The 23,104-nt window shown below is 45.9% G+C and overlaps 1 protein-coding gene across 1 annotated transcript in view; it reads left to right on the forward strand.

Annotated features, from left to right (window-relative positions):
• Positions 1-23,104, forward strand: part of ZHX2 (zinc fingers and homeoboxes 2) — a 180,328-nt gene that overhangs the window by 139,785 nt on the left and 17,439 nt on the right. The window contains 2 exon segments of the mRNA XM_070382426.1: positions 20,101-21,344; positions 21,347-22,843. Coding sequence (XP_070238527.1) covers positions 20,324-21,344; positions 21,347-22,839 — 2,514 coding nt within the window. The 5' untranslated portion in view covers positions 20,101-20,323 and the 3' untranslated portion in view covers positions 22,840-22,843.

Consider the following 23,104-nt stretch of genomic DNA (forward strand, 5'->3'; position numbering starts at 1 on the left):
TTAGGATTCTTTCTACCCAGAAAAAGGATAATCTGTCTTGAAGATGATGATAGCACCAGGAATTAACTGCAAAACTAATGAAGCCACTTTGTTTCAAAATATGTCTTAATCTTGTTGCCTTCTTTGTTTTGTTTTTAACAAGATTATTGCTCCAAGAAAGAGTGAGTAAAGATGGTACAATGTGAGCGATTTGCCATATGAAACCCAGGCAGACACAGAGATTATTTCCCAGTTGTCCTGGCTTGGATCTACAGTCATAAGCTACTTCAAGCCCCTCCATGGGGTCAAATTAGACTTGCTTTGTCATATGCTTTCTTCAACACTAATGTCTGCTTTATAATTTGTTACAGTCGTAAGTGTTGTATGGAACCTCATTTTCCACCCAAGTCTGGTCTAATTCCAAAGCTAGTGGACTTACCCACTCTGCTTAAACTGGCGTCTTTAGGACCAGCTCAGCTCAAAACGCCTTGATCCTATCATGGCCTTGAGGACAGACAGCCATCCAGCAGAACCCATCACCCCAACACAACCACCTCTGGGAGAAACCACCGACCTGCCCCGTCAGAAAGGCTGTAAGATTCAGGGTCCTCTCGCCAGACTCACATCCTGTCCCTCCCAAAGCTTGTGGTTGGCCTTGCCTTGTGGGCAGGCGCAGGTTACTTCTAAGAGCCTCTCAACTCCAGTGCCGTGCGACACTTCTTGATTGTTTTTTCTCCTTTAGCTTCTCTTGCTAGAAGCAAAGAATGGCATTTGGGTGCAAAGTCTTTATTTGTAAGCCATTAAGACAGTGCTTCATTTTAACTTCAAAAAACTGTAATGCTGTAGTTTTGTTTTTTAATCCAGTCTGTAAAAGGTACTCCTTAGGATATTATATTAAGTGTCTCTTAATATTGTATTAATATAATTATATTATAATGTTTATATTATAATAATATTATATTAATATAATAATTATATTATAATAAAATTATATTAATATAATAATATTATATTAATATAATAATTATATTATAATAATATTATATTAATATAATAATTATATTATAATGTTTATATTATAATAATATATTAATACAATAATTATATTATAATGTTTACATTATAATAATATTATATTAATATAATATTAAGTGTCTCTTAATATTTGATCGAGACTCACGGATGGCTTTTTCTTCCCCCTACTTGGAGATGTTTGGAGCTCTCGTCTCATGTTCATCTACCCCTGAATGGTCCCAGGTAGGGAAAAGTAAAACATTTTTCCATTTACAAAACCACCGAAGAGTTTTGTTTTCATGTTGGCAAGTAAAAAGTTGGACTTTTCAATAAAACTTTTAAAGTCCTTTCCAAAAGAAGTATTTTGAGGGAGAATATGATTTTTAAATTAGAATAGTTTGAAAATTACTTTGCAGTGAACATCAAATGCTGTGGTTAGTGGGTGAGCCTCTGCCTCTGTTTTCACTGGTATTTGTTATTGTGTTGAGGTTATTCTTGCTTGGTATGAAGATCTCAGCTTACGTGTCCTCTCCCCAAAGAGGCTTTCCCTGAATATCTCACTGAAAGTAGGTCTTGGGAATTCCCTGGTGGTGCAGGGTTAGGCCTCCACACCCTCACTGCCAAAGGCCAGGGCTCAATCCCTGATCAGGGAACTAAAATCCCACAAGCGGCATGGATCAAACAGCCAAAAAAAAGGGGAAAAAAAAAAAAGAATGAAAGTAGGTCTTAAATCACCATCACATCATTTCTAAGAGCTTTTTGCGGAGTACTTGGGCTTAGTCACTCAGTTGTGTTTGACTCTTTGTGACCCCATGGACAGTCTCCTATATCCGTGGAGATTCTCCAGGCAAGAATGCTGGAGTGGGTTGCCATGCCCTCCTCCAGGGGATCTTCCCAATCCAGGCAACTTACCACTATCTATAAGTTCTTTGTTTTCTATTTATTTTTTGATTTTCCCTCCCTAGATCATGGGCACCTTGAAAGCAAGAATCTTATGTCTTATTTCCTGAGTATCAAAGCAGTGTCTGGCATGGAGCAGGCACTTAAGGAGGAATGAATGAATGAATGCTTGAGCTGTGTTTTCTTTTCTGAGGTCCCATGTTTCTGCTTCCAAAAAATCAGTCTTCTGCTGTATTTCCCTTTTAAAATACCAGGACTACTGTAGGAAGGAATGGGGCATTGAGGTAGGATTGGGTGGCAGAAAGCACCTCTCACAACCAGCTCTGAATACTCCCAGGGAGGTTTGAAGGTGAGGACTGACATGGACAGATTCAGGTTTAGAAAGATGACATTCAATCATGGCATCAATTGTGATGTAGGCAGCGGCAAGAAATCTGTTTCTAAAAATAAACATTGAAGTTCAGGATGTGATGATTCGAAAGGATTCAAGGTTAGCACTATACGACATCACTCACACTAACATCCCGAGGTTCTTTCTTAAGGGAAGCGAATGGTGTGACAAGAATGAGAGCACGTTGCAAACGGTCGTGCCACCCAGCATGGCAACCATGGCAGGGAAAGGCTAAGGATTGCTGTGTTGTTGTTTTTTTTAATCTTTATTGAATTTGTTACAATATTGCTTCTGTTTTATGTTTTGGCTTTTTGGCCACAAGGCATGTGGGGTCTTAGCTCCCTGACCAGGGATCAAACCACACCCCCTGTGTTGGAAGGCGAAGTCTTAACCACTGGACTGCCAGGGAAGTCCCAGGATTGCTGTCTTAGAAAGAAACAGTGGGGACTTACCCTGGTGGTCCAGTGGTTAAGAATCTGCCTTGCAGTGCAGGGGACATGGGTTTGATCCCTGATCAGAGAACTAAGATCCTGCCCACTGCAGGGCAACTAAACCCACACACCTCAACTACTGAGCCCACACGCCGTAATGAAAGATCCCACATAACACAACTAAGATCCAACACAGCCAAATAAATATTGAAAGAAAGAAAGAAAGAAATGGTGGCAGTTAGGAGGTAGGCCTGAAACTGCATCTGTTGGGACCTTTTCAGTTATAGGTGCCAGATAAAGTCCCATCAGAGTGGTATCAGCAAGCTTCCTTGTGGGAAGGTCTCTGCGTGAGTCAGATCCAGGCGTGCCAGCATGTAGAGGGATACAGTCATGACTCTGCATCTCAACTCAGCTGGTTCTGACCAGCTCCACTTGGGTTGTGAGCTCACCCCTTAATCACTCACTCTCGCTGAAGAACGTGATGCAGTGAGTGGTCAGGACCAAGTCACATGCCCACCACTGGAGGATCCACAGGGGCCAAGAGTGGGTGGGGGTCTTTCTCTAGAAAGAACTGGACTGTCATGGCCAGCGGAGTAAGGAAGGCATGCCAGACAGGCAGGCGATGCATGGCACAACCAGGAGATGCCAAGGTCAGGCCATGATGTAGGGAGTCATTGCAGCTGCAGGGAGAAGCCAGGAGGACTCTGCCTGGAGCACAGGAATGAAGGATGAAGGATGGGAAGCCATTGCCGTTAAGGAGGCAGAGTCAGGAGGGCCTGGTGCATAATCACCTGTGGGGTGGGAGGGGGAGTGGAGGCGCAAGAGGAATCTAGGTTTCTAACTCGAATGACTGAGATCATGATGCTTTTATTTGGAATGAGGAGTGTTACAAAAAGATCAGATTTGGGAGACAGGTGAGGAGCTTGGCGCTAGATGAGCTCAATCCTGAAGCACCAGTGAGACTCCAGGTGATGATCAGAGATGCATAGAATCCACACTTGGAAGAGGTTCTAAGACCAACCAGTCCAGCCTCTGCCAAATTTCCCCTTCAGATCCACCTTCCAAATGGAGATAACTGAGTAGTCTGTTTCCAACCGAGAGGGACTGGGTCATCCACTTTTTAAAATTCATGTATTATTTTTCTTGGTTTTCATGAATCATCTTAGCTTGTTTAAAAAATCAAGTTTCAGTGGACAGTGGCCACTCTGGCCTTTGGTTACAAGTCTGGGTTTTCATCCTCGCTGTCAGCCAGCGTTGGGGAAGGGAGGTCGGGGGCTCTGCAGCAAGGAGTGGGGCTAGAAAGGCTGGTTTCCCAGATGTCTGTCTGCAAGGGTGAGTGTGGAGCTCCAGGATGAATGAGGTCACACCAAAGAGGATGGAGAGGAGAGGGATGAGGAGGAGCCCAGGGCATGGAGGTGACCGTGGAGAATGGAAGAAGCAGCAAAGCAGGAGCTGCTGGGAGGAGATCCAAGGGCACCACCCGGGAGAGCCAAAGGGAGGCAATTTGAGGAAGGCGGTTTGCCCCACAGAGTCAGTGACACGGGGTATATTTGGTGTTTTAAAAGAAAAGCATTGACAGAGCAAGGAGGACAGAATGTGCAGAGGTGAGGGATGAACAGGGCAGTAACAGGAGGGACAAGCTGCAGTCATCTCAAACTGCCTTTGAGACATTTTTGATAGTTGCGTGATATTAACAACAGGTACCTTCCCTGAGTCACAAGCTCAGAGTTCATCATATTGGGGACACAGAGGCAAACCCTGTCCACAGACTTTGTTGTTGTTATTCACTCACTCAGTCATGTCTGACTTTCTCTGACCCCATGGACTGCAGCACACCAGGATTCCCTGTCCTTCACTATCTCCTGGAGTTTGCTCAAACTCACGTCCATTGAGTCGGTGATGCTGTCAAGCCATCTCATCCTGTATCGCCCCCTTCTCCTCCAACTGCTCACTCTCACTGGGTACCCTCGGCACCCTTTGACATGGGTACCATTTTCATCCCCAGATTAGATAGAAAGGCTGAGGCTTCAGAGGACGGGTGTGATTTGTCCAGACTCACACACCAATGAGTGGTGGCCCCAGACCCAGAAAGCCAGTCTCTTGCACTGGGGAGTCTCTCTGCCCCAGGAAGCAAGAGTGATCATAATACTGGGTAGATGATGGTGGCATTGAGCACTTTTGGGAACTTTGATGTTGCTTATTACGTTTGTCTTGTTTTGTCTACTTTTTTAGGGAAATGGCAAGCTGAGGTGATCATAACCCAAAGGGAAGGAATCCAGTGAAGGGAGATAAGAGTGGAGGGAGCCAATGAGTGCTAGGCTGGGGTCCCTGGGGAGCAGAGGGCAGGCCTGGAGGTCAGCTGGAGGTGTTACCTTATAACAGGGAGACCCGCTACCCACTCCAAGGTAGAGAGAAGAGAGATGAGTGTGGAGATGGGGAAGAAAGTGATCATGATCTCGGCAAAATAGAAAGCAGAATCTTCTCACACACGCAAAGTTGGGAGAATTAAAAACACTGGCACAGTTGCCATAGAAATTTCTATGAAATGAACAAAAGATGAGTAAAAAGATGTCGGAACAGCATGACTCAGGTGAGATGAGCTGGTGTAAACGCACAACCCCTGGCATGGGGGTTGGCAGCTGGTAGGGGCTGTGGGGGAAAGAATGCTCTGAGGGGCGGAACGCACCTGTGAACCTCACTCTGCCAAGTCCCCATCACTGATGGAAGTGGTTAAAGCTAGCTCACTGGTTAAAGGCACCCTTCTAGGTAACCAGATGGAGTCAGCGTTAAAGGGTCTCTTTCAGTCCAATCTGCAGTGGAGGTGGAAGTTCACCCATTTCACAGTCGCAGAACTTAGGCTGGCCAAGGGAATGAGTGTGCTGCAGCTGGCATTCTCCAGGCCGCCTGTGGGTTTGGGGACTTGGGCGGTGGGCATCCTGGCTGTGGCCAAAGCAGGGCAGACTCCTGTGAGTAAGAGGAAGAACCAGGATTCAAATCAGAAGCCTGGTTCCAGCCTGTGGCCCCTTCCCCTCACCAAGTGGGCACTCATGGTGAGGACTGAGAGGGAGCAAGGCAGCTGGAGGCCACATCCTCACCTAGTGAAGAGCCAAGGGCATCTGAGCTTAGAAATTCATCACTTTGAGTAAAAGTAAAGTCTGGGCCCCAGGCTCACATGGGCTGATATGAATCTGCCTTCTCTGGCTTCTTTGTCTCTGAGGACTCACTCCCCCACCTCGAGTCCCCACTCCTGCCACTGCTAGCAGGACAGCAGCCTCCTCTCAGCATCACCCAAACACACAGTGATGCTCACGCCACAATCTGTCTATGACCTTACCGCCCTAAGCACAGTGGATCTCATCTAATGTCACCATGTCATTTCACGAACTTCATTTCATCCACTGAAATATTTTGGCTGCAGCAGACCATGCAAGCCCTTCTTCCACCTAGTAAGAGAGTGTCTCAGTGTAGCGAGTTGAGAAAGACATTACAATTCAATTAAAAATCTTACTCCTTTGAACACCCGCTGTGGAGAAGATCCACTCGAAACTTGTGAGAAACTTCATTTATAGACCCAGTGTCAGGAAATGGAGTAGCTAACCATCAGCAGCTGTGTGTTACTGGGACCCAGCAGTGAGTGCAGAGCCAAGGGTGATCTGGGCTCCACCCTCCTCAACCAGCAAGCTAACCTCTCTGAGCCTCAGTTTCCTCATCTGTGAAATGGAGAGCATTACCATCTATTGATGTTGTGGGAATAACAAAGATTTTACATGTAAATGGCATCTTATTACTATGTTATCCACCTATCCTTAACCAGATCAGCAAACCCTTCTTTAAAAAAAAAAATGAGAAACTGAACAATAAAAGTTAAGCACAAACACAGATAATGGGAAGTAGCTTCTGAAAACTCACCTCGCCAGCCACGACTCTGCTATTACACACGCTGTTGTTTCTAAGGATGTCTTACACTCCATTATCCAGTGCCCAGCATCTTTTTCTCTTCCAGCATCGTTACTTTCTACAATTCTTCCCCTATTTCTGCATCGTCCTCTGAACTGTCATTTCCCAGGGGAGCTTGCTAATTCACTCTAGTCCAGCACAGAACACAGCAAGGAGCATCTCCCATCTTCACAGTGCAGGGTTGGCTCGGGCCCAACCACTTCTGAATCAGGAGAGGCCACTGATGGCTTCTTGCTGAGGCCGTCAAACCTGGATGATTGCTAGAAATGCAGATTCTTGGGCCTGCTCCTGGATGCTTGAGTTCAATAAGTCTGGACTGGGGCTCTGGACAAAGCACCCCAGATGGCATCTGATGGTTTGGGAGCCACCCCATAGGCCCACCCCCAAAATTCAAGTTTAGATTTAAAGATAAGCTGGGGAGAAATCAATAAAGGTCAGGAATTAACTCAGAGTCACCAGTGACATTTCAAAAGCCTCTCCCATTTAACAGATGAGACAAATGGAGGCAAGGATGGAGACAGATGAGGAGAGAGCTGGGAGTTTAGAGCAAAACCCAGGATCTGGGCATCCCACTCCTTTCTCCACCCACAGCGCACCCCGGCTCCCCCACCCCCACCGCAATCACCACCACAATATACCTTCCCATCAGAATTCCCTCTCCTGGGGTGCGGTGCGGTAAGGAGAATGTTGTGACTTTAAGACATAAAGGAACAATCACATACACAAACACAAAAGATTTACCCTTGGTGAACTGCAGTGGTACCTACTAACAGCTCTGTCAGAAGACCCAGCAAAGCTAAAAGCATCCGTCTGGGCTTTGATGTCCTGACAAGATGCTTCCTTTGAAAGCTCAGAGACAGTCCTGTAATTTCCTCTGACAGCCCTGGTGAAAGCTCTGAAATAAGAAGTGGCGTCCTGCCAGAGCCTGAAGGTGTGATTCCTTGAGAGCAGCATGTGTGTCCTCCCTGAAAGGCCCAGGCTCCTCCACTCGCCTCGGGCTGTAGACCCTGGCCCCAGGGGACCTCTGTGGCCTGACTCTTCACCTGCCCCAGCGTCTCCCTAGGGAGCTCAAGGCCTGGACATTTCCCTCATCTGACAGCTAGGCTGCATGCCAGCCACCTTGCAAAGAGTTCCCAGGGACTAATCTGACAGTATGACCCATTTTTCCTCCCCTGAGGGCCCCAGGTCACTCGTAGGGAAAGGTCAGGAAATGCTAGTGCCCCGTGTCTGGAGATGAGCAGGGCGATGGGGAGGAGGGAGACCAACTGGGTGGCAGTGGGCAGGTGCTCACTTGGAGAGGCTGACAAAGCCTTCCTCGAGGTGTCCAACACGCAGTGTCATCCTTACCTGGGAGCTTGTTGGCAACGCAGAGTGTCAGTCCCACCCAGACTTCCTGAATCTGTATTTTAACAAGATCACCAGGTAATTTGTCTGCACGTAAAGAGCTGTATCCCAGCTCTGCTGCTCTCGGCTGTGTGATTACGGCCACGCTCCTTAACTTCTCTGAGCTTCAGTGTCTACACAGGGTTCCGGAGAAATGAAACAGAGCACTCAGCTCATTATTAAGCCTTCAGTGAATGTTCACCATCACTGTTATCGAGAGAATGGTTAAGGGAGAATCCATTTTGCCATATTTAAACCCAAATCATACAGCCACTCCTCAGTGGAGAAGGAAGTCCAAACTGAGTGGGAGAAAGTCCAGATAGAAATAAGGAGCCCTCAACATCTACTTAAGGAACAAGCTTAAAGGCTGGAGGAAGGGGTGCCTCTTAGTAGCCTTGACTCTGACTATTGAATTTGGGGCTAGTAAAGATGATGCCTGATGCTTAGCTTGGGGGTTCTTACCTCATTAATGTGCCATTTTTTCCTGCCATCCCCACCCCTCAAAGTTATCTCCCAGCCCCTGCTGCTCCCATGATCCTCCCTAAAAGGCCTCACTACTCCTTCACCTGGTGGCTCAGACGGTAAAGCGTCTGTCTACAATGCAGGAGACCATGGTTCGATCCTTGGGTCGGGAAGATCCCCTAAAGAAGGAAATGGCAATCCACTCCAGTACTATTGCCTGGAAAATCCCATGGACAGAGAAGCCTGGTAGGCTACAGTCCATGGGGTCGCAAAGAGTCGGACACAACTGAGCGACTTCACTTTCACTTTCACTCCTTCACCAGCAGGATGAAACCCCGCCTCTTCAGCATGGCATTCAGTGGCAGCATGATTCACAGTCTGGCCCAGGCTGATTTATCAGGTGCCTCGGGCCTGCCATCACACCTGCCCTTTAGCTTCAGTCCTTTTCATTCCTCTGGCGTTTCCTTCTTCTGACTGCATCGTCTGCCTGGGAGTACTCTGTTCCTCTGATCAGAATCATTCCCCTTCTCTGTACCCGACAGGATCCAACTCTGCCTTTGGAGCCCTGCCTCAGACTCCCAAGGCAACAGAAATAAAAGCAAAACTAAACAAATGGGACCTAATCAAGCTTGTAAATTTTTGCACAGCAAAAGAAACTGTAAAATGAAAAGATACCTGCAGAATGAGAGAAAACATTTCCAAATGATGCCACCGACAAGGGCTTAATTTCTAAAATATACAAACAACTCATACAACTAAATATCAAGAAAACAAAACTAATCAAAAAATGGGAAGAAAACCTATATAGACATTTCTTCAAAAAAGGAATACAGATGGGCAGCAGGCACATGAAAAGATGCTCAACATCATTAATTAGAAATGCAAATCAAAACTACAATGAGATATCACTTCACACCAGTCAGAATAACCATCATTAATACAGTTACCATATAATCCAGCAATCCCACTACTGGGCGTATAGCTGAAGAAAACTATACTTTGAAAAGATATATGCACCCCGGTGTTCATAGCAGCACTATTTGTAATACCAAGACATGGAAACAGTGTAAATGTCCACCAACAGATGAATAAAGATGTGGTGCCTATATACAACGGATTTCTACCCAGCCATACAAAACAAGAAATAATGCCACTTGCAGCAACATGGACGGACCTAGAGATTGTCATACTAAGTGATGTAACGTCACAAGAGAAAGACACACAGTGTATGATACCACTTACATGTGAAATCTAAAATACGGCACAAATGAACCTATCTACGAGACAAAAACATAATCAAGGACATAGAGAACAGGCTGGCTTGTGCCAAGGGGGAGGGGGTTAAGGGAGGAGTGAATTAGTATGGGCTTGAAAGTGAAAGTGAAGTCGCTCAGTCGTGTCTGACTCTTTGCGACCCCATGGACTGTAGCATCCCTCCATGGGATTCTCCAGGCAAGAGTACTGGAGTGGGTTGCCATTTTCCTTCTTCAGGGGATCTTCCCGACCCAGGGATCGAACCCGCGTCTCCCGCATTCCAGGCAGACGCTTTAACCTCTGAGCCACCAGGGAAGCCCAGTATGGGATTAGCAGATGCAGATTATTATATAGAATGGATAAACAACAAGGTCTTGCTGTATCGCACAGGGATACACAATATAGCCCAGAATTATAGTCAACATCCTGTGACAAACCGTAATGGAAAAGAACGCCAAAAAGAATGTACATATATAAAGTAACATTGTAAATCAGCTATACTTCAACAAAGTAAAATTTAAAAATCACACCTCCCCACCCCCACCATCTTCGCTGCCTGACTTTCCTCCATCATGCTTTTCAGCGTCAGCTTCTGCTCGCTCATTTCATGAACGTGAGCACCTCAAGAGCAGAGACTCCTCTCTGCTCGCTCCTGCATCCTTGGCACCCACAAGTGTCTGACGTAGGCTCTTGGGCAGGATGCGATGACTGCATACATAAATCATTGTGTGCCATCGAGGGGTGTTCAGACGGCCCTGCCCTGCTCAGTTGTGAAGAGCTGAATTATTCCCCACCCCCAGATTCATATGTTGGAATCCAAACCCTCAGAATGTGGCTATATTTGGAGATAGGTTTTTTAAAGGGGTGTGTGTGTTCAGTCATGTCTGATTCTTTGCAACCCCATGGACTGTAGCCAGCAGGCTCACTTAAGTCACCTTAAATGAAGTCCTCAGTGGGGGCCATAGTCCAATCTGACTGGTGTCTTCATAAGAAGAGGAGATTAGGAGATAGACGCACATGGAAGGGAGGCCACAGGAGGGCACAGCGAGAAGAGGGCCATCTGTAACCAAGGGGAGAGGCTTCAGAAGACAGTAACCCTGCAGAAACCTTGGTCCTGGACGTCCAGCCTCCAGAACCAAGAGAAATACATTTCTGTGGTTTAAGCCACAGAAATCTGTGTAATTTGTCATGGCAGCCTGAGCTGACTATTGCACCAGCTGTGAACTCCTTGAGGACAAGAACCCATGGTTTCTTCATATCCACATAGGTTCTAGTATCCACAAGGTTCTACTCCAAACCCATACTCAGTAAACAGGGCTCTAATCAAACTGCACTCCCCTTGCAACAGAAAGATGATGATGGAAGAAGCACTGAGTGGTGAAGGGAGAGCCCTGCATAGACAGCCAGAAGTGAGTTGTTCATAATCGTCTACACAGGCTGGCCATCTTCCTTACATGTTATCTATTTCAAGGTGGTGTCGTCTCTTACTTGCTGTTGGGTTTCTTTGTGGGGTGTGATAAATGCCACGGTGGATAAAAGGAAAATCCAGTCAATGGCAAAAACAGACAAAGGAGGCAGGAGTCTGTACTCAGTGTTAGGGCTCCCTTTCCATGTAACAGGTATGTGTGATGCTCTTAGCAGTCGTGTGAGGGGTGGGATTCAAGACAGAAAGAGGCACGATGGAGAAGAGTCACAGAGGAAGGCCACTCCTCACCTCTCCTCTCCTTCTGGGCTCCAGGATCTTAAAGATGTTTTAATCTGCTTGGGTCACCCCTCCAAAGGTAGCGATTGCCCTGCCAACCCCGGGACCACTCGGTGGTGCTTTGGAGTGTTTGCAGGTTAGTACACAACATGCCTGTGCCCAGTTCGGATCTGCTGGGAAGCCGGTCCAGAGCAAGGCCAGTGGCATGGAGCCAGTCTGTTGTCATACTCACCACCCACCGTGGAAGGGACTGTGTTGGAGTTTTAATGTGCATTTTAAATACACATGCTAAGCAGAAATTTTGGTTCATTTGACTTGTTAATTTTTCTCTTATGATGCTCACACCAAAGACTGTAGTTCTGACACTTCTGGTTAACAAATGTGTGAGCCACCTCCCACCTCCGCCAAGTAATTCTGTGACATCAGTTGGTGTCCTATAATTTAACTCAGTTCTGACACTGTCTACCTAGAGATAATGCCAGGTTCTACAGGGTAAGGACTCAGTCCTCCAGGACTTCCCTGCCCAACTTCAGATGCCGCTCGGAAGTCCAGGTTGTCCCCTGTGCTTCTGATGACTCTATCAACTGGAAGCTTCCATGACCTCCTTCTTTAATTAATTTTAATGAATTAATTTGCTAGAGCAGTTCAGGAAAACAGTTTACTTACTAGATTACTGGTTTGTTATAAAAAATATATATAACTCAGGAACAGCCAGATGGAAGAGATACACAGAGCAGGGTATGTGGGAAGGGGTGCAAACTTCCATGTTCCCTCCAGCATCACTCCTCTGGCACCTCCATACATTCATCAACCCAGAAAACTCCCAGGATTCTGTACTTTGGGGATTCTTATAAAGGCTTCATCAAGTAAGCATGACCAATCGCTAACTCAATTTCCAGGCTCTCTCCAGAGAATGAGGGTTGGACCAAAAGTTCTACGCTTTTGATCATGGCTTTGTCTTTCGGGTGACCAGCCCCCATCCAGCAGTCCGTCAAGAGTCACCTCATTAGAATAAAAGACATTCCTATGGCCCAGGAAATTCCAAGGAATTTGGGAACTCTGAGCAGGAAGCACACACTTACAAGTATATATTTTTTATTGTCTCACATTTTGTCTACTCAAGTTTCAAAGATGTCATCTTATGTTTTCTCTGGAAGCTTCGTGGTTCCAGCACTATATTTAGATCTCTGATCTACTGTTAACTCATTTTTTGCATACATGGAGAGGTAGGAGTTGAATTCTTTTCTTTTTCATATGGATATTCAGTTATGCTCTCACCATTAAAAAGAAGACTTTCTCCTATGGAATTGACTTGTTCAAAAATTAACTGACCATAAATGTGGATTTTTTTTTTTGGATGTCCTATTCTGCTCTAGTCACCTAATAGTTTATTCTTGTACCCAAACCATACTGAATTGATTATTGTTGCTTAATAGAAAGTCTTGAAATTAGTTTATAGCCCCCAACTTTGTTCTTTTTCAGTACTATTTTGGTTCTTCTAGGTACCTTGAATTGTCATATAAGTTTTACAATCAACTCATCAGTTTCTTCAAAACTCCTCTTGGAATTTAGGATTGTGAGCTATAGATCAATTTACAGAGAGTGGATATCTTAATAACATCAAATTGTCCAATCCATGAACACTGCATATCTTTACATTTATTTAGATCTTTAATTTCCCTCCCTGGTGGCTCAGCTGGTAAAGAATCTGCCTGCAACACAGGAGACCTAGGTTCAATCCCGAGGTTGGGAAGATCCCCTGGAGAAGAGAACAGCTACCCACTCCAGTATTCTGGCCTGGAGAATTCCATGAAGTGTATACTTCATGGGGTTGCAGAGAGTCAGACATGACTGAGCGACTTTCACTTTTAACTTCTCTCAGCAGTCTTTTTTTTTTTAACATTTTAAAAATTACTTTATTTTAATTGGAGAATAATTACAATATTGTGATGGTTTTTGCCATACATCAGCATGAATCGGCCACAGGTATACATGTGTTCCCCACCTTCCTGAACACCCCCCCACCTTCCTCCACACACTACATTTTAAGGATCCTTGAAAGACAGTTTGAGAGATTTGCTCTTTGCTCTTTTTTTTTTTAATTAATTAATTTATTTATTTTAATTGGAGACTAATTATTTTACAATATTGTAATAGTTTTTGCCATACATTGACACGAATCAGCCATGGGTGTACATGTTTTCCCCATCCTGAACCCCCATCCCATCCCTCAGGGTCATCCCAGTGCACCAGCCCTGAGCACCCTGTCTCATGCATCGAACCTGGACTGGCAATCTATTTCACGTATGATAATATACATGTTTCAATGCTATTCTCTCAAATCATCCCACCTATGATACATATCTCTAACCAGGGACTCACGTACAGAATCTATAAGGAATCCTACTAATCAATAACAAAAAGACAACTTTAAAAATGGGCCAAAGACTTGAAAAGACATTGCACAAAAGAAGACAGATGAATAGTCATTGACATGAAAAATGCTTAATATCAATATTCATTAGGAAATGCAAATTAAAACCACAATGAGATACATTTTATACCCACTGGAGTGTATTTTTTTTTAATGACAGCAAAAGGGCCCTAGGAATCTTTTTTGAAGAGAGGGAAATATTCTAAAATGAGAGTGGTGATGGCTACACAACTTTACAAATTTACCCACAAAAATCATTGAAACATACCATCACAATAGGTGGATTTTAGGATATGTAAATTATCCCTCATTAAGCTCATACATTACTGATGAAAGTGTTAGCCATATATTACAATTTAAAGACACAAGCTGGGCTTTGCTGGCAGTCCAGTGGTTGAGATTCTGCCTTCCAAGGCAGGGAGCACAGGTTCAATCCCTGCTCAAGGAACTAAGGTCCCACATGCTGCGAGGTGCAGCCAAAAATTTTAAAAAACAAAGACACAAGCATGTAGAGAAATTGTAAACAAATGCTGGAGAAAGATAAACATAAAATTCAGGATAGTTTTCACCCCTAGGAAGGAAGGGAGGGGGATAGGAAGTGATAAGGGCAAAGAGGGAACTTCAAAGGTATTTGTAATCTTTTTTCCCTATATTGGGTGATGATACACAGTGTTCATTGTATCAACAGTTTTTATAGCTTACATATAGTCTATAGATTGTTATTTTGTTTCTGTCCTGTAGTTAATAACTGCAACTTCAAATGAATAAAATAAAGCATAAAAGAAAGTAAAGGCAGACCTGATAAGAACACCTGATACACACTATCCAGTGGGGAGTAAGACACAACCCAACCTGAGACTTCATAACAGCACAGAAGGCAGAGTTGGAAGACAGTCCACAGAGATGAAAGCTGGTGGGCATTCACACAGACTCATAAGGCAAATCGATGGAGAATGGGGGACCAGATAGCGAGGAAGAGGATAACAGGTTGGCTGAAAGTCATAACTTCTCCACTTTGGGTTCACAAGGGGTCGGGGGAACACAGCACCCCATCTGTCCTTAAAAAATAAATACGCGTGCATGCCTGCATGCATTCATTCTTTTTTGCTAACTTAGGCCAGTGTACACCTGAAGCTGAAAACCTGGCCAGAAATATGCAGCCCTCGTGCTGGCGAGTGGCCGGCCTCATGGCACTAGTCCTGACCTCTCACTGGTGGCTCACAGACTTTCAGAAAGACAGACGCCAACTCTCTACTGCTCTGCAGACACTCTCCCCCTTGTGCCCGGATTACTCTTCCAAGGGCAGTGGTTCTTGCAGCTCCACGGGGAGAACCCTGGGAGAGGAACGCTTCAAAGACTCACTGTTTAATGAGCCCTCCCCACCCTTCTCTTTTCTTTCTTCATCTTTCCTTCTTTTTAATCTGCTGTGGTTTGGATCCCTGGTTGCCAAATACATTTTAGAAGATATCGTCTATTCTGAACCACAGTTTTTAGAACATCAAAAAGCTTTTAGGATATTTCACCACTATTTGGCTCATTTCTTGGCCTCACTTGTCAACAGATTTAAATAATTCTAGATACGAGGAGTTTCTGTGAAAAAAAGTCTCTTCTCTCCCCTGAACCTATTTCTGCCTCATTTCTTTGTTTTGCAGCAGAAAAGTCTCCTTTTGCTCCCTCTCTTTTAAAATTCATAATTCAAAGACCCAAGCCTCTTGGCTAGTGGGTGCAAATTTGGCCACATTCTGCTGTATCAGTGATACCTCCTGCAGAACTGGGTACCTCCTTTCCCATACAGAGTTCCTCCATCACATAAACTCTGGTGTACACTCAACACCCCTTCACACATGCATAGACACATGAGCATGCACACAAACACAAGCAACATGCAGGCACCTACATGCAAGTGCAGGCATGCTCGTGTGCACACATACTCATTACTGAGCATCCATGAGAGATTTTCCCATAGTTCATACATCTGCATCAGTAGCAGTTGCCACAGGTAGCCATCTTGCAGTTACTTTATCATTCAACCAAGCTTTATGTAAAGCATACTGCAGACCAAATACAGGTCTAGGCTCCAAGGAAACCACAGTGATGAGTTCCTGCCTTTGTGGAGCCTATTTTCTAGAATAGCACCGCTCAGTAGAAGCTCCCTCAATAAGGGCAATGTCCTGCATTGCTTAATACAATAGCCACCAGCCAGGTGTGGTTACTGAGCACTTGACATGTGGCTGGTGCAAATGAAAACTGGAGTTTAAATTGTATTTAATTTTAATTAATATGAATTTAAAGAGCCACATGTGGCCAGTAGCTGCTATATTAGGAGAAAATGGATAGATACTCTCTCCTCCTTCTTCCTCTTTACTTATATAAGTAAACTTTGAATATTAAAAAGTACTATCTTAAAATCTCCTTCTGCATGACTCTCATCAAAAAGAACACAAATAACAAATGTTGGCAAGGATGTGAAGAAAAGGGAACCCTCATACACTGTTGGTGGGAATGTTAATTGATACAGCCACTGTTGAAAATAGTATGGATGTTTCTCAAAAACTGAAAATAGAACTGCCATTTGACCCAGCAATTCCACTCCTGAGTATATTTCTTTAAAAAAGCAAAACACTAATTTGAAAAGATACATGCACCCCAATGTTCATAGCAGCATTATTTCCAGTAGCCAAGATATAGAAGCAACAGATGAATGGATAAAGAAGATACGCTACACACACACACACACACACACACACACAATGTAATATTACTCACCCATAAAAAGAATGAAATTTTGCCATTTGCAGCACCGTGGATAGACTTGGAGGGTATTATGCTAAAGTGAAATAAGTCAGAGACAGAAAGAAAAACACTGTATAATATCAATTATATGTGGAATCTAAAATATACAACAAATCAGTGAAAATACCAAAAAAGAAGTAGACTCACAGAGAACAAATTAGTAGTTACCAGTGGGAGAGGGAAGGGGGAGAGGCAAGACAGGAGTAAAGAGATTAGGAGGTACAAACTATTAAGCATAAAATAAGCTACAAGGATATATTGTACAATGCGGAGAATATAGCTATAACAACTATAAACAGAGCATAACCTTTAATAATTGTGAATCACTGTATTGTACACCTGTAATTTATATAATATTATACAGCAACTATACTTCAATTAAAAAGAACTTTGCAGATTAAAAAAACATTTAAGCCCTTTTCAGTACCAAAATGAATTTCAAACCATAAATAAAGCCCATCAAGAAGCGGAAAAGAATTCCTCTGCTGCTCCAGAGAGGAAAGAAGCAGGAGGCCCGTGGGAGGTTTCCAGACGGGAGATGGACGTGGCTTACGCAAGGCAGGGAAAGGTGGAAGTGGTCTGATACTGGTTTATTTTGAAGACAGTCAACAGGATTGCTGGTGGATTAATTTGAGGGTGGGATGAAGAGCATTTTGGCCCAAGTGTGCCATGATAGAGCCGTTGGTGGAGATGAAGAACTTGAGAAAGAGGGGAAAATCAAGAACCTGATGTTCAGGGACGTCCCTGGTGGCCCAGTGGCTAAGACTCAGCACTCCCAATGTAGAGAAGCCTGGGTTGGATCCCTGGTCAGGGAACTAGATCCCACATGCCTCAACTAAAGGTCAGCATGCCACAACTAAGTCTTGGCACAGCCACATAATTAAATGAACTTTCAAATAAGAGTCTCCTGTTCAGCTGAACATGTCACTTTGGGTGTAGTCCAGCAAACGACACACTTCTCCCTGCTCTGCTGTGTCCATGTCCCATCCTCAGCAGTGCCTTGAAGGACCCGTACCTACTGCTGAGGAAATTGCCCAGCAGGAAAATGCCTTAGAGTGGCCAGGGTTCTGGGTTCACCGGGGGCAGGGGGGATGCCCCACTCCCAGGTCCCACTCAGGTTTGTCACCTGACCCCCTAAGCAGATAAGTGGGCCCCCATGCCCCACATGGTTACTCTTGAAAGTAAGCCTGTTAATTCTACCTTGAGACCTCTCTTCAGTGGGACTCGAGCCCAGGCCAGCGAGAGGGACAGAAGGGGATATGCCATCTGCATCTCTTCTCCCTGGATGTCGGCCATCCCTGTTTCAGAACCCATCTCCCCACTCCAGTAGACACACGATGAAAGGCTCTCCTCTGCAGAAGTCCATGCATTCAGACACTCAGCGTGGTCCAGCCCATCACTTCCCCTGTTGGGGTTCTATTAACATACCCCACCTCCTTATAAGCAAATTGTTCTTCTTTAGTCAGTAAGTCATGTCCGACTCTTTTCCACCCCATGGACTGTAGCCCGCCAGGCTCCTCTGTCCATGGGATTCTCCAGGCAAGAATACTGGAGTGGGTTGCCATTTCCTTCTCCAGGGGATCTTCCCGACCCAGGGACCAAATCCGCATCTCCTGCATTGGCAGGTGGATTCTTTACCACTAAGCCACCTGGGAAGCCCCAAATTGTTCCTGAACTCCTAAATTAATATTTGTTTAATTAAATTCCAATCAACATTCTAACAAAATTTTATTTTGCAGATGATTCTGATTTATGAGAACTGATTTACGTTAATAGGTGATCAGAAAAAACCTAGAATTGTTTGACAAAAGAAGAATGATAAAGAGGAACTCTACCCAATACTAAAACATTCTCTAATCTATGGGGAAAAAAATTTAAGTGAAGCATAAGTGGAAGGCTCAATAGCTAGAAAAGAGATATAGAGCAGATATAATTGAGAAATACCCTATAAAAATTTAATGTATGACCAGGGTGGTTTCACAAATTAGTGAGAATACAAAAACACTATACATGCTACTAAGATCATTGATAACTTTCTAGAAAAATGGTTAGAATTGTATCTCACAGCTTACCCCAAGATCAGTTCAAGTCCAGGTGACTTAAATATAAAAAAATAAAGCCAAAACACTCTAAGAAAACATAGAATAATAGGTCTCAGCTATCAAAGCAGGGAACCACTTTCTAAAATCACTGTGACAAAGATGGATAAATTTGCCAGCTAAAAATTAAAAATTCTCTACCTGTAAAACATGAAAAATAACCATAAGCAAAACTAAAAGGTAAACGACAGACTGGGAAAATTTGCAACAAACACAGAGAAGTACTAATATTTTTAATATGGAGGTAACACTTGTAAATTAATAATAAAACCACTGGGCATCACAATACAAAAATGGCATAAATCCACAATTCACAAAATACAAATGGCAAGTGAATCTTTGAAAACTGTTCATCCTTATTAGCAATCAACAGGAGCACCAAAGCATATTAAAACAGTTTTCCCATATCTAATCGGCAGGGCTTTTAATGGTAATATTTCATGTAATCTCAGTGGTGATTCAGGCACTCATTCACTGCCGGGGAAAAGGCCAAATGGAGCAAAACCTTGGCCATAAGAGTCAAGAGAATTTAAAATGTCGACAGCCTTGGACCCAGTGCTTTTATTTCTAAGCATTCATCCAAAGCTCGTTATCAGAAGTAAGGACTAAGGATGTTGACTGCAGTTTTGTCAAGAAGAGTCAGAAATTAGGAATAAAAGTCCAAAGGCAAATCCATCATGTGTGGTGTATCCCTAAAATGTAATATCATGCTTTAATCATTCTCTTGCTCAATGTTTGTGAAAATGGGAAATGTTCAAGGGAAATGAAGGAACTGTGATATCTGGGATGATGTTTTTCTGTATTATACTTTGATGCATTTTCTATAGTGATACTCCTTTTATGGTAAGAAACAAAAACATTCATGTCCATTTTCTAATGCCCATATACATGCCACTCGCCAGCCCCAGATAAATGTCTTGTTTCTGATGCCGCATCCGTAAGAGTGACTTGCGAACCCAGCCAGCACTTCGCCGACAGGGTTCCCCCCGCCGCCCTAGCCTTCGTGAGATCACAGCACCTTTGCTGCTTGCCTGTATCGGTTGGTCTCTAAACATGAACGAGTGCCCTGCATCTTCATCTGTTTGTTCTGGGCTTGTTCCCACTGTCCTTCCCAGAGAACGGAAGAGAAGAAGAAAGTGATCCTTCATGTTTATGAGCGCCTGCTCTCACGCCATCTGTGCTTACCTGGGTGTCTGCTTTGGGTGCCAGTTGGGATGGGTCACGGGAGCAACTTGGAAAGTGTCGCTGGTTTCTTTTGTCTTTTTGAGGAAACTGACGCTGTCTTTGTTTTTGTCCCATAGGTATGATGCTGCCTCTTGCGTTCTGCCGTTGGAACAGTTAGTTTTCTGTGCTGAAATCATTTTGGGAAACTCAAACACTAGACTTCAGCGTTCAAGGGAAGCCAAAGCCATTGGAGGGGGCAATAAAGCCAAAAACTTTTTATCTGAGTAGTTCCAAAAATTTCACTGCCCTTCCCCACCCACCCCCATCCCCCAAACAAGCCATTGCACACAGACAGGCAGCATGGCAAGCAAACGAAAATCCACCACCCCGTGCATGGTTCGGACATCACAAGTGGTAGAACAAGATGTGCCCGAGGAAGCAGACAGGGCCAAAGAGAAAGGAATTGGTGTGCCACAGCCTGAAATGGCCAAGGATACTTGGGCAGCGGAACCTGAAAACTCTTCCAAAGAAAATGAAGTGATAGAGGTGAAATCTACAGGGGAAAACCAATCCAAAAAGCTCCAAGGTGGTTACGAATGCAAATACTGCCCCTACTCCACGCAGAACCTGAACGAGTTCACGGAGCACGTTGACATGCAACACCCCAACGTGATCCTCAACCCCCTCTACGTGTGTGCCGAATGTAACTTCACAACCAAAAAGTACGACTCCTTGTCTGACCACAACTCCAAGTTCCATCCCGGGGAGACCAACTTCAAGCTGAAGCTCATCAAGCGCAATAATCAGACCGTCTTGGAGCAGTCCATCGACGCCACCAACCACATCGTGTCCATCACCACCAGCGGCCCCGGAAGCGGGGATGGTGACGCCGGGATCTCAGTGAGTAAAACCCCCATCATGAAGCCAGGGAAACCAAAAGCCGATGCCAAGAAGGTGCCCAAGAAGCCGGAGGAGGCCACCCCCGAGAACCATGTGGAAGGGACCGCCCGCCTGGTGACAGATGCCGCTGAGATCCTCTCGAGACTCGGGGGCGTGGAGCTCCTTCAGGACTCGCTAGGACACGTCATGCCTTCTGTCCAGCTCCCACCAAATATCAACCTTGTCCCCAAGGTCCCCGTCCCACTGAACACTACCAAATACAACTCTGCCCTGGATACCAACGCCACCATGATCAACTCCTTCAACAAGTTCCCCTACCCAACCCAAGCAGAGCTGTCCTGGCTGACGGCAGCTTCCAAACACCCGGAAGAGCACATCAGAATCTGGTTTGCCACCCAGCGCTTAAAGCACGGCATCAGCTGGTCCCCGGAGGAGGTGGAGGAGGCCCGGAAGAAGATGTTCAACGGCACCATCCAGTCCGTACCCCGACGATCACCGTGCTGCCCGCCCAGTTGGCCCCCACGAAGATGTCACAGCCCATCCTCCAGACGGCTCTCCCATGCCAGATCCTCGGCCAGACCAGCCTGGTGCTGACTCAGGTGACCAGCGGGCCAGCGACCGTCTCCTGCTCCCCCATCACACTTGCCGTGGCTGGAGTGACCAACCATGGCCAGAAGAGACCTCTAGTGACTCCCCAGGCTGCCCCCGAGCCCAAGCGCCCCCATGTCGCTCAAGTGCCAGAGCCCCCACCCAAGGTGGCCAACCCCTCGCTGACCCCAGCCAGCGACCGCAAAAAGACCAAGGAACAGATAGCGCACCTGAAGGCAAGCTTCCTGCAGAGCCAGTTCCCCGACGACGCTGAGGTCTACCGGCTCATCGAGGTGACCGGCCTCGCCAGGAGCGAGATCAAGAAGTGGTTCAGCGACCACCGGTACCGGTGTCAACGGGGCATCGTCCACATCACCAGCGAATCCCTCGCCAAAGACCAGCTGGCTCTCGCTGCCTCCCGCCACGGCCGCACATACCACGCATACCCAGACTTCGCCCCACAGAAGTTCAAAGAGAAAACCCAAGGTCAGGTGAAGATCCTGGAAGACAGCTTTCTGAAAAGCTCTTTCCCAACCCAAGCAGAACTGGACAGGCTGCGGGTGGAGACGAAGCTGAGCCGGAGAGAGATCGACTCCTGGTTCTCAGAGAGGCGCAAGCTTCGGGACAGCATGGAGCAGGCCGTCCTGGATTCCATGGGGTCCGGCAAGAAAGGGCCAGACGCGGCGGCCCCCAACGGTGCTCTGTCCAGACTTGACCAGCTCTCCAGTGCCCAGCTGGCCAGCTCTCTGCCCAGCCCCTCACCAGCGATTACAAAAAGTCAAGAACAGGTTCATCTCCTGAGAAGCACGTTTGCCCGAACCCAGTGGCCGACCCCGCAGGAGTATGACCAGCTGGCGGCCAAGACCGGCCTGGTGCGAACTGAAATCGTGCGCTGGTTCAAGGAGAACAGATGCTTGCTCAAAACTGGAACCTTGAAGTGGCTAGAGCAGTACCAGCCGCAGCACGTGGTGGACGATCACGGCTATGACACCCCGTCGAGGAAAGTGGTCAAGACCGTCATCACCGAGAACCCGAAGAATGGGAGTGAGGGGGGTCATCAGTACTACAAGGACCCCAAAAAGCTCTGTGACGAGGACCTGGAGAAGCCGGGACCCAGAGGGAAGGCAGGTGGCGAGCAGGTGAAAGACAATTTGCCGGCAAAGCCCTCGGAGGCCACGTCGGACAGGTCGGAGGGCAACAGCCGGGACGGCCAGGCCAGCGACGAGAATGAGGAGTCGGGTGTCGTGGATTGGGTGGAGGTGACGGTTGGAGAGGAGGATGCTGCCTCCGACAGGTCAGACAGCTGGAGTCAGACGGCAGCGGAAGGCGCAGGGGAGCTGGCTGACTCGGACTCGGACAGCGGCCCGGCGGAGGCCAGCCAGGCCTAGACAGGTAATGCCACCCGTTCCCCGGGGAGCCGCGGAGGGGTGCTGGGCTTCCTTCTGTCTATTGACTGTGTCGATACAGTTATCAGGTACAGAGCTGTTGACACAGATGATGTGTTCGCCTCTCAAGCTCTTTTAAAACAAAGGAAGAAAAACAGGGGTTGGCAGATTTTACATCCTTATTTGCAAGGTGGTGCCCAAGTGGCACAGTGGTAAAGAACCTGCCTGATAACACAGGAGACATGAGATGTGGGTTTGATCTCTAGGT

This window comes from Bos mutus, chromosome 14, assembly GCF_027580195.1.
Source record: "Bos mutus isolate GX-2022 chromosome 14, NWIPB_WYAK_1.1, whole genome shotgun sequence".
NCBI lineage: Eukaryota > Metazoa > Chordata > Mammalia > Artiodactyla > Bovidae > Bos > Bos mutus.